Source organism: Pongo abelii, chromosome 1, assembly GCF_028885655.2.
Source record: "Pongo abelii isolate AG06213 chromosome 1, NHGRI_mPonAbe1-v2.0_pri, whole genome shotgun sequence".
In the NCBI taxonomy this organism is placed as follows: Eukaryota; Metazoa; Chordata; class Mammalia; order Primates; family Hominidae; genus Pongo; species Pongo abelii.
This window is the reverse complement of record NC_071985.2, coordinates 100,977,394-100,993,039: the sequence shown is the minus strand read 5'-3', so window position 1 is coordinate 100,993,039 and position 15,646 is coordinate 100,977,394. Positions and strand designations below refer to the sequence as shown.

Genomic DNA, 15,646 nt, shown 5'->3' with positions numbered 1-15,646 from the left:
TGTTTTGACCAGATCCTGCTCTCTTCAATGGGGTTGTGACTGGAAAATAAGTCCTTCTGCTCTCCTACCTCATTTCCCCATCAGAGATTATATACTCCTCCTTAATATTAAGGGGCTTGCAGAAGGGTGGAGGTTCATCTTCTGTAACTGCTTCCTGCTGATGTTATGGGCATAGACCCTGCCTAGCATTGGAGAAGTAAATTCTCTGGATACCTGTTCTAAAAGGCCCAAAGGCAGGATGTCTTTATTTTCTGGGTCAGAAGAGGGGATGGGTTGAAAGCCTTGTGCCAGCATCATCTTTACATGGAATTATTGTAATCTAGAAGACACAAAATTTACAAGGAGGTTAAACAAGCAAGGACCAAAGATTAGTAATAACAAGATATCTGTTAAAGGTCCTAGGAAGGGTAAAAACCAAGTGTCTGCTGGTAGAGATTCCTTTATTGAATTCCATCAGCAGGGCAAAGCGGTAAGAGAGAAAACATTATAATTAGGAGTAAGAGAAAAACTTTCATGTTCATCCACAGCATCATGTTATTAATATTTATCTGTGCATTTGCAAAACAATAGCTTTAAGTCTTCTGGGAGTTTGCAAGTATAGGTCATGGCATCTTCCTCTGACATCTGTGAGGACTCGTAAGAATCTTTGAGCCTGGGCACAGTGGCTCATGCCTGTAATCCCAGCACTTTGGGAGGCTGAGGCAGGCATTTCACAAGGTCAGGAGTTCAAGACCAGCCTGGCCAACATAGTGAAACCTTGTCTCTACTAAAAATACAAAAAAAAAAAAAAATTAGCCAAGCATGGTGGCACGTGCCTGTAATCCCAGCTACTCAGGAGGCTGAGGCAGGAGGATTGCTTGAACCCAGAAGGTGGAGGTTGCAGTGAGCCGAGATCGAGCCTTTGTACTCCAGCCTGGGCAACAGAGCAAGACTTCATCTAAAAAAAAAAAAAAAAAAATTAACTTTGGAGTTTAACAGCAGTGGGAGTGCTTAATAATGCCTGATAGGGGCCCTTTCCATTTTGGTTGTAATTGATTCTTGGGGGACCCTTCTTTCTAAGTTTTTAGTAAGACTAAGTCTCCTGGTTGAATGGGGGAGTTAATCCTTTTCCTTGTGGGAGGTTACGTTTCATTTCCATATGATTGAAGGGCCTTTTGAACCCGGCCTAAGTTGATAATCTATGTGTCTCTTCATCAAACAGGAGGTCTAAAGTTAAAAAGGGGCTTCCGAGCTGTTCAGGCGACCCAGTGCTCGGTTGGCCCAGGCCGCGCTTAACTGTCGGGAGCCCAGGCCATGAGGCAGCCCGGGCCTTCTGCAGTGTGAGGCGCCGGGACTCCCGTGGCGCTCCGCTGACGGGCTGCGGGCGGGCAGGCGGGAGGCTTAGTGTGGGTCGCGGTCGCGACCCCCGTCGCCGGCCGTGGCGGCGGCATCATGAACATAGACGTGGAGTTCCACATCCGGCACAACTACCCCTGGAACAAGTTGCCGGCCAACGTGAGGCAGTCATTAAGTGGAGGTGGCTCATCATGGAGGTCTTCATCTTTGTCTTCACATCAAGTAGGCTGAGGAGGAGGAAATGCAGAAAGTATTGGTCTTGCTGTTCAGAGTGGCAGAGGAGAAAGAAAATCCCAGCAGTCTTGGAAATTCACAGACAGAATATGAAAATCAGGTTGTCCTGTACAGTATCTACAATCAGTTACGATACAGAAATAACTTAAACATGTCAAGAAAGATGAACGCAGATACTATGAGGAACTGCTAAAGTACAGCCGAGATCATCTCATGCTGTACCCTTACCATCTATTGGATATTATGGTGAAGGGCTTGAGGATAACACCATTTTCATATTACACTGGGATTATGGAGGATATTATGAACAGTGAGAAAAGTTATGATTCATTGCCCAATTTTACTGCTGCTGACTGTCTAAGTCTTCTTGACATAGGAAGAAACCAGTATATTGATCTCATGAATCAGTGTAGATCATCAAAAAAATTCTTCAGAAGGAAAACAGCCCGTGATCTTCTACCAATAAAGCAAGTGGAAATTGCCATAGAGACATGGTGGGTGGTGCAGGCTGGATATATCACAGAAGATGACATCAAGATATGCACTTTGCCTGAGAAATGTGCTATTGATAAGATCGTTAATTCAGGCCCTCAACTCCCTGATCACTAGATTACAATGTAGTACATAGTTTGTATAACAAAGGATTTACTTATCTGGATGTACCAATGTCTGATGACAGTTGTATAGCAGTTGCACCTCTTGAAGGTTTTGTAATGAATTGAGTGCTTATTTTGTTTATTTTGAAACTCTACTCTGTAAGATATTTGTTTCAATAGATGAGCACACAAATGTGGCAGAGCTTGCAAATGTCCTTGAGATTGACTTATCCCTGGTTAAGAATGCTGTTTCAATGTATTGCCTATTGGGCTTTGCCCATAAGAAGGGACAAGTAATAAATTTGGATCAACTTCATTCATCATGGAAGAATGTTCCATCCATAAACAGATTAAAGAGTACCTTAGATCCACAGAAGATGCTGTTGTCATGGGATGGAGGGGAAAGTAGGAGGCCTGTACAAGAAGCTTCATCGGCAACTGACACTGATACAAATATTCAAGAAGATCCAGCTGACACAGCCAGTGTAAGCAGCCTGAGTCTGTCTACAGGACACACGAAGCACATCGCATTCCTGTTTCACTCCACCCTTACTGCCTTCTTAATGACGGGAAATCTTTCACCAGTTCAGAGCACTGGTGAAGGAGAAGCACAGAGATATTTTGATCATGCACTTACTCTGAGAAACACAATACTGTTTCTGCGTCATAACAAAGATCTAGTTACCCAAACTGCACAGCCAGACCAACCCAATTATGGTTTTCCTCTGGATCTCTTACGCTGTGAAAGCCTTCTTGGTCTGGACGCTGCAACTTGCAGCAGAGTTCTAAACAAAAATTACACGCTGCTTGTTTCCATAACTCCCCTCACCAATGAAATCCGGCCTGTCAGCAGCTACACCCCTCAGCACATTGGACCAGCTATCCCAGAAGTCAGCTCTGTCTGGTTTAAACTGTACATTTATCATATCACTGGACAAGGACCACCATCCCTTTTCTTGTCCAAAGGTACAAGACCTCGAAAACTGCCAGATATATTTCAGAGTTATGATCGATTGCTAATAACATCTTGGGGTCATGATCCTGGAGTAGTTCCTACCTCAAATGTGCTCACTATGTTGAATGATGCTTTAACACATTCTGCAGTTTTAATTCAGGGGCATGGTCTGCATGGGATAGGAGAAACTGTCATGTCTCATTTCCATTTGATGAAACAGAACTACAAGGAGAGTTCACTCATGTCAATATGGGTGTTCATAAAGCATTGCAGATACTAAGGAACAGAGTGGACTTACAACATCTCTGTGGATATGTCACCATGTTGAATGCTTCCAGCCAACTTGCAAATAGAAAACTCAGTGATGCTTCTGATGAGAGAGGAGAACCTGATTTAGCTTCTAGCTCAGATGTAAATGGGAGTACAGAGTCATTTGAAATGGTCATTGAGGAAGCAACTATAGATTCAGCAACAAAGCAAACCTCTGGTGCCACAACAGAAGCAGACTGAGTTCCTCTCGAGCCGTGCTTTGGAATTCCACTGTTCAGTTCCGAATTAAACTGGAAAGTTTGTTGGAAAATTGCTATACATGGCCTTTGCAGAAAAGAGAGCCTTCAAAACCTCTTACATTCCAGCAGAAAACTCTCTCTGCAAGTCCTTAACTTTGTTCACTCATTCCAGGAAGGTGCTTCAACACTGGATATTCACACAGAGCCCAGTTTTTCAAGTTTGCTTTCACAGTCATCGTATGCTGACATGGGTTTTCCACTTCCTGCAAAAAATTTAATATTTAAAGATGGTGTCTTATCAGAACAGAGTGGACGGTCACCTTGCTCACTTCTTATTGCTAATCTCTATTTGCAATAATTTGGTTACACCATTTGTTGCTCACACTTTCTGCCTTTTTTCTTTCTTAACGTTAGCTTTAGAGTGTCAGCCACTAAAAAGCATCCTGCTGCTGCGGAGCAATTCTTGCTTTACTAATATTAAAAGTTTGGGGAACATATTCATGTTTTCTGAAGTTTTGCTCATTATTGCACATCTTATTGCAACAAAGTGCTTTTTAGCAGCCAGCACTGTATTTTTTACCTTGAGACAATCTGCATTTCTTTTATAAAACTAAGTATATACTTTATAGGCTTTATGATGACTGTTATGTTTATAAGCAGTCACTATGAAAATTGCAATGATAATTTTATATGTTAGTTTATCAAACATCAATCTTGTTTAATTTTATATTTTGTTACCTACACTTTGGGGGATCAAGGGAAGAGATGCAACTCTTCCTCTGAAAAGGCTTCTTGGTACTTAAAGTAGTAAAACTATAAAACAATAAACATCCAGTATTGGGAGATGATATGATAGGGCATTATGAATTCCTATGGGTGTCTAAATTATGTATGTCAGTTGGACATTGTAGAAGGTATGTAAATCAGCATGGTTATGTATAACTTAACCTTGATTTATAAGGTCTTAATTCAGATTATGACTATTCATTGACATCTCATGAGAAGCTTTAGAAAACTTTCTATTTTTAAACACCATTTATATGTGGACTTCTGTTGTCACTGACTTGGGCTTTATATTTTCATAGAGTCTTTATGGAAAAAATAGAATTTATTTTCCACTCTTGTAGCTATAGCTGCTGCACACTTTCACCCTGATTTATTTTTTTGTTTCTTACCTTTGATGTTTTCAAACCAATGATTGTGAATTACATATTAGAAGCATTAAGACTATGTCTTTGGATCAGAATGCTTTAGTGATAAACCTACTTTGAAGACATATTCTTAAGCAATCTGGATCTTAAATTTATGTGAATACATTTTTAGAAAATGATAAAGAAAAATGGAATTACTTCAAAGTATTTCTTGAGTCATTGATTCTTTTAGCATCTCAAATGTTAATTAGAATAATTGGAATCACTTTTTAGACTTTTCAAGTTACCTTCCTTGGGAAGTTTGTGTAGTGTTACAGTTTAGTTTAGCTCCTCATATAGGGTAATGGTTTGCTAGTTTAAAACTGTAACCAAATGAACTGGTCAGACAACTTATATCTAAAACACTTAAAATGTTAGAAAGTTTGGGAATGTTATAACCTAAGCGTTTTTGCTGATAACTTTTTGTTATTTATAGACATTTGTGTATTTAACATACTTACTTCTGGAAATATATGCCTTTCCTAAAACTTAACCATACATCCACTACCATGGCCTATCTATAGAATTGAATATTTTGGACCATGTTATCTGTGGCACAGTCAGTGCTGTGTTTGAGGTAAATGCAGTAATGGTTAGTTTTCTACTTTGTCTTATAGAAGGTAGAAACCATGTGTAGTTATGTTTGTCTAGAAAAGAAAAATACTAATATTAAATAATTTCTTATGACTGTGAGTCACTCACTTATTTTTCCAGTAATTGATATTGTACATTCCTAGTGCCATTAGGTATGTATGTATGTAACTTTTACAGTTTTTCAGATGAAAGTTGTATTTTTTTAATCAGTGCTCTTTAATCTCATTTTAATTTCCTTTGTTTGAATGAACTGTAGTTATTTTCTTTATTCCTATATTAACCATCTAAACCAACTGTAATGATGTACACTAATAAAGAATAGAACATTTGTGGTTGTTGGCAGTGAGCCCAGTTGTTGGTGAATTTAAAGCTTAAAATATGGGAGTGATTTGCTGCTATATTTCTTTTGAGAGATAAAGAAGGAAGAAATGGAACCTAATAGTGATCATGAATTTTAGGGAAAGTACTGAAAAACCATGGGATCCCCTCTGGTTTCTTGTGTTGAATGAGGCAAGAGTAATCATCTGATTCTGAGCTGAAGACCTCTCGTACTCTCAAGGAGGGAGAGTGCATTTTTAGAGCTTTTAGCAAAATGTGAAAAGTTGATGTTTGCGCTTTGCTTTGTGCATTTGGCTTCATTTTACTTATACATTAACTCATGTAATCTCTTAAATCTTATAAGTATTGATCCATTTCAACAAAAAGGTAAATTTAAAATGCAGACTTTGTTACTTGCCAAAGAAGATTCATGAAAAATTTATATCCAATTATTTTCCAAATAGTTAATTTCATTTGGCTTTTTACCACATTCCTTCCTTTCTTTCCCCACTTCCTTAATGTAATTTAAACCCTGGAAAACATTCTTTAGAAACCAAGAGGAAAAAAAGAACAAATATCAAAAAAGATATATAATTTAATATGGTACATTTCACATCTAAAATGGGTTTGAAGAAACGCAACTTTATATCATTAAAAAATATGATCATCTGATTTCCTTTATTTCTTTTTTAAATTATGTAATCAGATGATTTTATATTTTTTTGGGGGGGCGGAATATTGTTTCTTTTACTTGATGTTTTCAGTTTTCTCTGGCATTCAAGTTTCTTTTTTGTGTTCAGTATTTCAAATACAATTTGTATTTAAGGATTTTAAAATACCAAACTGTAAATGAGTACAGTGGATCGTTTTCTGTTAGGATGTTGATATTATACAATGAAATCTATAAAGTGTTGTCAATTTGATTATTGACACATATGACACGTTTACAAATAAACTGTGGTGTTGATCAAGTTAAAAAAAAAAGGGGGGAGGGCCTTCCATAAGTCATTTCAAATGGACTAAGCTTTAAAGTTCTCTTTGGAGCCATCCTTACATGCAAAAGGGCTATGAGTAGGAGAAAAACTCAGGCCTCTGAGGTCTCCTGAAAGAATTTTGCTAATGTCACAACTGGCTTTCTATGTTATCTGAAGATTGAGATCTCCATGAGGAGTGAAGATAGGTAATGCTTAAGGCTGAGGCATTACCTCACTGGGTCACCTTAGCTGGGAAGGGAGGTCAGTTATCCCCTTGCAAACCTTTTGGTAATCCAAATCTTGGGATGATTTCTTTAAGTAAGAATTTAGACACTTCCAATACTTTTCTTGTCCTTGTCGGGAAATCTTCTATCCACCTGGTGAAAGTGTCTATAAATACTAGCAAATATTGTAGTCCCCTGTAAGGTGGCATCTCGGTTAAATCTGTCTGCCAGTCTTCACCATGGTATGTTCCGTGGTGTTGTACAAGTTTAAGCAGGGATCGGGGTATGGGGTGGCTTCCTGGTTGGTAAATCTTTTTATAGTTTGGAACAGTCCCTTCCCCAAGAATATTTAGGAAACTAATTTGAATGGAAAATCCTGTCCCAAATGTGAGGGATCATGAAAATGTTTAATTATTTCCCATTTGTCAGCCTCAGGAATAGAGTTTCTTATTTTCTAGCAACCATCCAGAGGGGTCTTACTGGAAGCCTTTTACTCAGTCCCTTTAATTTCCTTAGGGGTATAGTATGGTTCCACTGACATGGATGACCTGGTAGGAGCGCAGCAGCCTGAAATACCAGGGTTTCCTTAGCTGTGGCCTTAGCTGCTCTTTCCAAAAGGGAATTTCCTCTAATAAGAACAGTGTGTCCCTTCTGGTGTCCCCTGCAGTGAATACTTGTTATTTCTTTGGGAGTTGGACAGTATGTAGAAGTTCCAAGATCTGACTAAAGTTGTATGGGGGATCCCTTGGCTCTTGATAGTCCCCTTTCCTTCCCTATGGTTGCATGAGCATGAAGCACCCGGAACCCATATTTAGAGTCAGTAAACACTTTGACTCTTGAGGGTTTTGTTTTGTTTTTTTTCTTTTTTTGAAATGCAGTCTTGCTCTGTCGCCCAGGCTGGAGTGCAGTGGCATGATCTTGGCTCACTGCAAACTCTGCCTCTCAGTTTCAAGTGATTCTCATGCCCCACCTTCCCGTGTCGCTGGGATTACAGGTGCCCACCACCATACCCGGATAATTTTTGTATTTTTAGTAGAGACGGGGTTTCGCCATGTTGGCCAGGCTGGTCTCAAACTCCCAACCTCAGGTGATCCACCCACCTCGGCCTGCCAAAGTGCTGGAATTACAGGCATGAGCCATCACACCCAGCCTTAAGTCTTTTCACAGTTGGAAGGCCCTGATTAGTGCAGTTAATTCTGCTTTTTGAGCAGAAGTCTGAGAAGGTAAACCCTTGGCCTCAATGACTTCTTGTTAGCTAACCTTCCTTTCTTACTCCCTTGTCTTCAAGGTTGGACCTTCTAGAGTAGATCTCTTCCATGGTTTCCACCCAGGAGTCAATGAGTTGGGGATCTGTTTCTTGGGATGTGAGATCCAGCAACAGAGTAGCAGGGTTTAAAAATCAGCATACTTTAAGGGTAACATCTGGGGTGCCAAGCAGAAGAGCCTGATATTTAAGTAACTGGCCCCCTGTTAGCCATTGGTGTACTTTTGCCTCTAGGACCCTCTGTACTGTACTTCATGGGGTGGCGGGGGGCGGGGGTGGTATGGCATCTAATTGTTGTCCCAAGGTAAACTTACTGGCTTCTTCTACCAACAGAGTGATGGTAGCCACAGATCTCAAGCTTCCTGGTCACTCAGCTGCCACCTGGTCTAGCTGTTTAGAGAAATAAGCCACTGGTCCGAGACAATTCCTGAGCCTTCGAGTTAGGACATCCAAAGCTGTCCCTTGTTATTCATCCACATAGAGGATGAAAGGGTTTTCTAAGTTTGAGAGTCCTGAAGCAGGGTCTGTCCCTGGCTTTTCTTTTAAGGCTAAGAATGCCTTTTGACAGGTTCCATTGCAATTCAAAGGCTTGTGACCACTCCCTTTTGGAGGTTCATAGAGTGATTTTCCTATGAGCCCAAACCTGGGAATCCAAACCCAGCAGAATCTAGCTATTCTCAAAAAGGCTTCTTAATCTGAGGGACCTGGAGTGCCAGGATGGTCTCTTTTCATCCCTGGGTCAAGATCCTAGTCCCAGGAGTGAGCATGTGTCCCAAATACATGACCCTTTGGACAGAAATTTGGGCCTTTCGGAGGACAACTGATACCCTTGTTTTGTTTCAAAATTAAGAACTTGAAGTTGTATGTTTCTCAGAGTCTTCCCCTAGTAGGGCTGGAAATTAATAGGTGATACACATATGGTAAGAGGGATCCATTAATTAACTGTAGTTCCCTTACCTCTTTTGCCAATGCATTGCCAAACAGATGGGGATTGTCCTAAAACCTTGGGGACAGGACAGTCCAGGTAAGCTGAGATGCAGCATGAGTGTCTGGATTAGTCCATTCAAATGCAAAAATGTATTGGCTGTCTAGGTGTAAAGGTATGTAAAAGAAAACATCTTTTTAATTGAATACTATGAACCAATGAGCATCTTCAGGGACTTGAGTTATTATTGTATAAAGATTAGGAACTATTGGGTGACTGGAACTACTGCCTCATTAACTGCCCTAAGATCCTGAACAAATCTATATTCCCCGCTTGACTTATTAACAGGAAAAATGGGGTTGTTACATTGGGACTGAGGATTGTAATAATCCATACTTCATTATCAGGGGATGGATGCCCAAAGGTCTAAAAGGATACTGGATTTTTTTTTTTTTTTGAGTCAGAGTCTTGCTCTGTCATCCAGGCTGGAGGGCAGTGGCGCAAGGCTCACTGCTACCTCTGCCTTCCAGGTTCAAGCAATTCTCCTGCCACAGCCTTCTGAGTAGCTGGGATTACAGATGTGTACCACCATACCCAGCTAATTTTTGTGTTTTTAGTAGAGATGGGGTTTTGCCTTGTTGGCCAGGCTGGTCTGAAACTCCTAGCTTCAAGTGATATGCCCACCTTGGCCTCCGAAAGTGCTGAGATTACAGGCATGAGCCACCACACCTAAAAGGATATTTTTCCCCATAGATAATTAACACTGGGTTTCAAAATAACCTGGACTGGGAGAACATTTGCAGTTCTTCCAGGAACTACCATGTCACAAGCAGACGGGTCTACTTGAGAAGTAATATGTGGTGGAAGGAACGTCTTTTCTTTATCTGTGTTAAGACATGAACTTAGAGCTAGGAGAGGTGTCCCTTCCCAGCCTGTGGCCTTCTCTTGAGGTGCTCCAAATTGAACTGCAGCCTGTTATTGGGAAAGTAAGTCTCTTCCCAGTAAAGGAATAAGGCACTCAAGACTAAGCAAAAATCTGTGGGAAAATATATGGTTCCCCACAGTGCAACTAAAGGAGTGGGTGAATCTCCTAGCTTTCAGCTGGTCATCAATTCTCATTACAGTACAGGATTGGGAAGACAGCGGCCCCAAGGACTAGATCAGAACTGAGAAGGCAGCTCTCATATCCAATAACTCAATATTTTTACCTGCCATGTCAAGAATTACCTGAGGCTCTTCTGTAGAGATGGTAAGGTGTCTGGTGGAAGCTGTAGGGAACCTTGGGCCCTGTCAGTCCTCTGTTCTCTTAGCCATTAGGGGTCCGGGAAGCTCAGACTCCCTTTGGAGACTGAGGCAGTCTTTCCTCTAGTGGCCCTCTTGCTTACAGAAGGCACACTGATTCCAGCCCAGGGGATGACGAGCTGGCTTTTGTCTGGGCATCCCAAAGCCACTCTTGCAACACTTTCTCAGGATGGGCAGCTCAAAAGCAGTAGGAGGCTGAAAGCAGCTGCAAACAATTGCACTTTTTGGCTATTTCTTTTGGTTTTCTCCTCTTCCTCTGCCCTGTCCCTATTGTAAACTCCAAAGGCCATGTTTAAGAGTTGGCTTATGGAGTTTGGGGTCCCATTCCTGCCTTTTGCAACTTCCTCCTAATGTCAAGGGTAGATTGAGTAATAAAATGCATGCCCAGAAGAGCCCGCCCTTCCGGGGTGTCTGGGTCTACATTAGTATATTTCCTGAGTGCCTCAACCAAGCAGCCCTAAAACAGAATGGGATTTTCATCCTTCCACTGAGTTACTTCTCTATCCTTGTCATAATTAACTGGCTTAATCACACACCTTTTCATACTTTCTATTAAACAAGTTAGCATGTCATTTCTACGTTCAAGTTCTTGGGAACCCTTCTGGTAATCCCACTGAGGGTCTGTATGTGGAACTGCATCTCCCCCTACACAAATGGCATGGCCTTGGATATGAGCAGCTACTCTATCTGCATATTCACAGGCCAGTACCCAGAATCCCTCTCTTCTCCTCTATAGTACAGCAAGTGGACAATAATGTTTGCAAGTTCTGCCAAGTTAAATCAAAGGACAAAATCAACCTAACAAACTCCTCTATAAACTTCCCTGGGTCCTTCAAAAACCAGCCATATTTCTCCTAGAAGAAAGCCAATTTGGACATAGGAAATGGCACATATACTCTGATTGTTCCCCTATCTCTGCTAGCTACCTCCCACAACGGACACAGATTCAATTTCAGGGGCTGATATAGCACTCCACTCCTGGTGGTACTGGTTGGGCTTACTTTCTTGGGCAGTGGGAGATACAGGCTGGAATTAGCTAAATAAAAGGGAGGGTTTCGTGATGACATTGGGGTGGAATCCCGCACTGGAGAACTGGCAGGACCCCTCTCAGAATTGGGGGACTGAGAAGACCCTGGGGAGGGCATGGGCCCTCCAGGGGGTGCTGCTAGGAAGGGAGCATCGAGGATATCCCATGCAGTTTCTTGGTGCCTGGAAGTAACACGAGCCAGACACATCCTGCAGTTGACTCTTAAGTCAGAATCCTGGTAGGGGGCCATAGAAGCCTGTACATAAGGAACTTCTCCCCATTTTCCTTCCTTTTTACTGAATAAGTCCAATTGTAAAATAGTATGATAATATAAAGAACCAGTTTCAGGCCAAATTTCTTGTTCTCCCAAGAAAATGTGTTTCTTTTTCTTTGAGCCATCTCATTTGAATTTGCTCCAATTGCCTTAAAGACACCCTAGTGGGGAGTCCTTTGGGATGCTCACCGTTGTCCCCACATCTAACAAAGATCTCTACTACACCCAGAAGTTTTTCTAAGTCTAGCAAAAGCTCAGTTACTTTCCCTTTCAAATTCCCACCTCCTGCAGAGAAGATGTAAGTACAGGTAGCAAAGCGTTATGAAAGTAGATTATGAAATATGAATGTGAAGTAAAATGATGGGTCTGAATTCCACAGAGTGAAGAAAGCATTTTAGTTTGGGCAAAGAGGGGTTAAAAGAAACAAGGTGATCATGGAAGGGAAGAAGGGAAAGCATGAACAGCGTTGTCCAAACTGAGGTGCCAGAAAATCTACCCAGCAGCCACAGAGACTGAAGAAAAATACGTGGGCAAAATGTTTGGGTGGCTGCTGCTTGTCTGCCACTATGGGTAGTTGTCACTTGGGTCAGTGGTCCAGGAACCCCTGGTCCCTGTGACCAAGAGTTCAATATGGGCTTGAGCAAATTCACGTAGGAGGGGGCCCACAACTGGCTGTTATGGACAATTGTAATCTTTTAATTTAAGGGCAGAGAAGATGACATCGACACTCCTCCAGGGGAGGGGCTCTAATCCACAATCCTATAGGGAATGTCAATGCTGAAAACCACAGAGCATCCAGGGGGAGGCCAACAGTGACAGTGGAACTCTCACCACAACAAAATGCCAAAAACCCAGAGTACTCAAGTATCAGCCAGTGAGGGTCCCCACACCAAATGCTGAAACTGCAGGGAGTAGCCAATGGTGAACCTCAAAGGCCAAGTTGGGGACCACTGAACAATGTGACTTTGGCATCTCGGGGTCAACACAATAAAGGACTTTTCACAACCAAGTGTCCTGCCTTAAACAGTTCTTGACTCTGTCCTGTCCTGTCCTGTGTCATGTCATGTCCCATCCCATCTTGTCTTGTCTTTGTGGTCACCAGACAATGCAAGGAAGGACAACCCCAAAATTGCGGCTTAGCCCAGGAGAGTTCTTGGCTTTGCCCAGGTAAGAATTCAAGGGCAACCCAGTGGTGAAAGAAAGCAACTTTTGTTAAACTGGTACTGCTTCTTGTGGAGGAGGACTAACCCATGGGCAGTGTGTGGGTTGCTAGCTAGCTGTATTTATACCCGCTTTTAATTAGATGCTAATTAGGAGGTGGGTTATTCAGAACTTTCTGGAAAAGGGATGAGGAGTTTCCAGAACCATATAAGGTAACTTCCTGGTCATTGCCATGGCATTTTGACATGGCATTTATAAACTGTCATGGCACTGGTAGGAGTGTCTTTATGCTAATGAGCAGTGAGGGCAACTAGAGGTAGCTTTTGTCTCCATCTGCTGGTTTTAGTCAGCTTCTTTACTGCACCCTGTTTGGACCAGATCCTGCTCTGATCAACCGGGCCACAACCGCAAAATAAGTCCTGCCACTTTCCTACCTCAGTAGAATCTCTGCCAAAGAATGATCTTGAAAGTTTGCTCTCTACTCATGATCTGAAAAAATCTTCCTGTATAGGCCAAATTCCCACCCTTGAGATTTCTGAAGGACCAACAAGTAAAAACAATATACCCCAATGGGACTCTTAGGTTTCATATAACTTACTCTCCTTTGGATTTCTTTTTCTGAAAATAAATTCTTCATACACATTGACTTGTCTTTTGCAATCCAGTGTAAAAGTGGGACATCTTCTTCAGAAGCTTTGAAACATACAAATTAGCCTCAAACTTACCTACCAGACTTCCAGGCTAGAAGGCTGATTCATGTAAGAAGGACTAAGAAGACACTTCACCCATATCCTGGGTAACAGGAGGGGATCCTTTAGATAGGTTTGTACACCAGACTGGTAACATACACTTTCTTCTAGCAGTGAGAGGTACTGAGATCCGTCACCCCCTCCTGCAAGGCTGAGACCCACAGAGAGCCAAATTTTAGCCTAGAACTCAGCCAGGTCTTCACAGTCTCCCATGTTTTATATTTTCCTCCACAATCATTTACTTTGAAAGACTTCAAACCTCTTTTTGAAAAAAAAGAGAACACCTCTACACCATTCACCCAAGTTCAACAGCTAACATTCCTTTACCTTTTTTCTCTGTCTACACACACCTACACACACATTCATATTTCATAGTAAATGCAGACCAAAAAAACTCCACTTCATCCCTAAATAGTTCAGTATGTGTTTCATGAGATTAAGGACGTTATCCTATATAATTATAATACAATTCAATTATCAAACCTAAGGATATTAACATTTATTCAATAATATTATCTAATATATAGTCCAGATAAAAATTTTCTGTTTAGAAAATGTCACATCTATACACATATATGTATATGTATATAGATATTTATGCATACATAATGTGTGCATGTGTGTATGTATGTGTATATATAACACACATGCACATTACATATGCATAAATGTTTTAATTTAATAATATTTATATGCATCAATATCTTAAAGATATATACATATCATTAGCTGGAAGCTGCCTCTATCCATATTTTAAAGGTTTCTCCATATGTAGTGAACTGTAACCTAACTGGATGTATAAACAACCCATAACCTACTCTTGTGCCAATGACTGAGTTTTAGCCAATCAAAGGTGGTCAACTCTTCAAACTGGGTTCAAATAAGACAAACTCAGAGCTGTAGCCAATCCGATTATTTTTGTACCTCACTTCTGTTTTCTGTAAGTCACTTTCCCTTTTCCATCCATAAATCTTCTTCTACCACATGGTAGCACTGGAGCCTCTCTGAACCTATTCTGGTTCTGGAACTTTCTGATTCAGGAATTCTTCTTTGCTTAAACTCTGTGTGTGTGTGTGTGTGTGTATTATATATATTATATACACATGTAATATATATATGTATGTGTATATATAATATTTATTTAAGAGAGAGAGAGAGAAGTGACTTGTGGTACTGATGTTGCTTCCCCAGGTTCCAAGTAAAGTTCCTCAATTGCACTTTACTTACCTAGAACTGTCCCCCATTTCTTTGTTCTTGTTGCTAAGTTTTTGAAGTGGATAGGCTAGTTATCTTGTTCAATATCCTGCATTCTGATCAAACTAAACATTTCTGGAAAGAACAGAATATAGGAATTTGTGCTTCTTACCACTCAACCTGTCAGAAAGCAAGTGATGCAAGAACAAAATATTGTGAATATTTTTACATTGGAAGTATTAAAGAAAACTCAGCATCTGCCAGCAAGTTTATGGTGTGCCACGGTGGTATAGTGATTGGCACTTTGTGTTGTGAATGCAGAACCTCGATTCCAACCCAAAATGGCAGTGTATGGCATCTTTTTGGGGAGAAACTGAGCTGTCTTTTGGTTTGCTTTCAATCCGTGCACTGAGTCCTTTAGCAGGGTTTACCATTGACTCCTGCACTACAGTGAAGTCAGGCAAAAAGGAGACCCCACATTGCACACACCTAGGGCCCAGGACATGCCCTATGTCTCACCATTGAGCAGAAAATATCCCAAAGGGTAAAATGCCACTTTTCAATCTGCCATGTTGGTGGCTTCCACTAATGCAGTGGTGTGGTCATAACTGGTTTTTACTGTTTCTCACAATGGCTGCAAGCCTTATTTGTGACTAGAAAACAAGGCTTACCACTGACTTGCCAGCGTGATACAGCCAGGGCCATCAAAAACACACCTGCACTAGGTCATTGGGAACTTTAGAGGTGTCTCACATCTGGGCATGTGTTGAACCACCCCACAAGGTGAAATGCCTCTTCTCAAAGAGACTTGTCTGCAGTTT

General features: G+C 41.2%; 1 protein-coding gene and 1 pseudogene across 1 annotated transcript in view; one reads left to right on the top strand and one right to left on the bottom strand.

Annotated features, from left to right (window-relative positions):
- Nucleotides 1–1,425: 1,425 nt before the first annotated feature.
- LOC129049397 (neuroblastoma breakpoint family member 6-like protein) overlaps nt 1,426–15,646 on the bottom strand; it is a 56,630-nt gene continuing 42,409 nt past the window's right edge. Inside the window, exon 6 of the mRNA XM_054528533.2 lies at nt 1,426–1,562. Within this exon, the coding sequence (XP_054384508.1) occupies nt 1,549–1,562 (14 nt within the window). The 3' untranslated portion in view covers nt 1,426–1,548. The remainder of the gene's footprint in view (nt 1,563–15,646) is intronic.
- Nucleotides 1,432–4,290, top strand: LOC100438653 (protein FAM91A1-like; annotated as a pseudogene).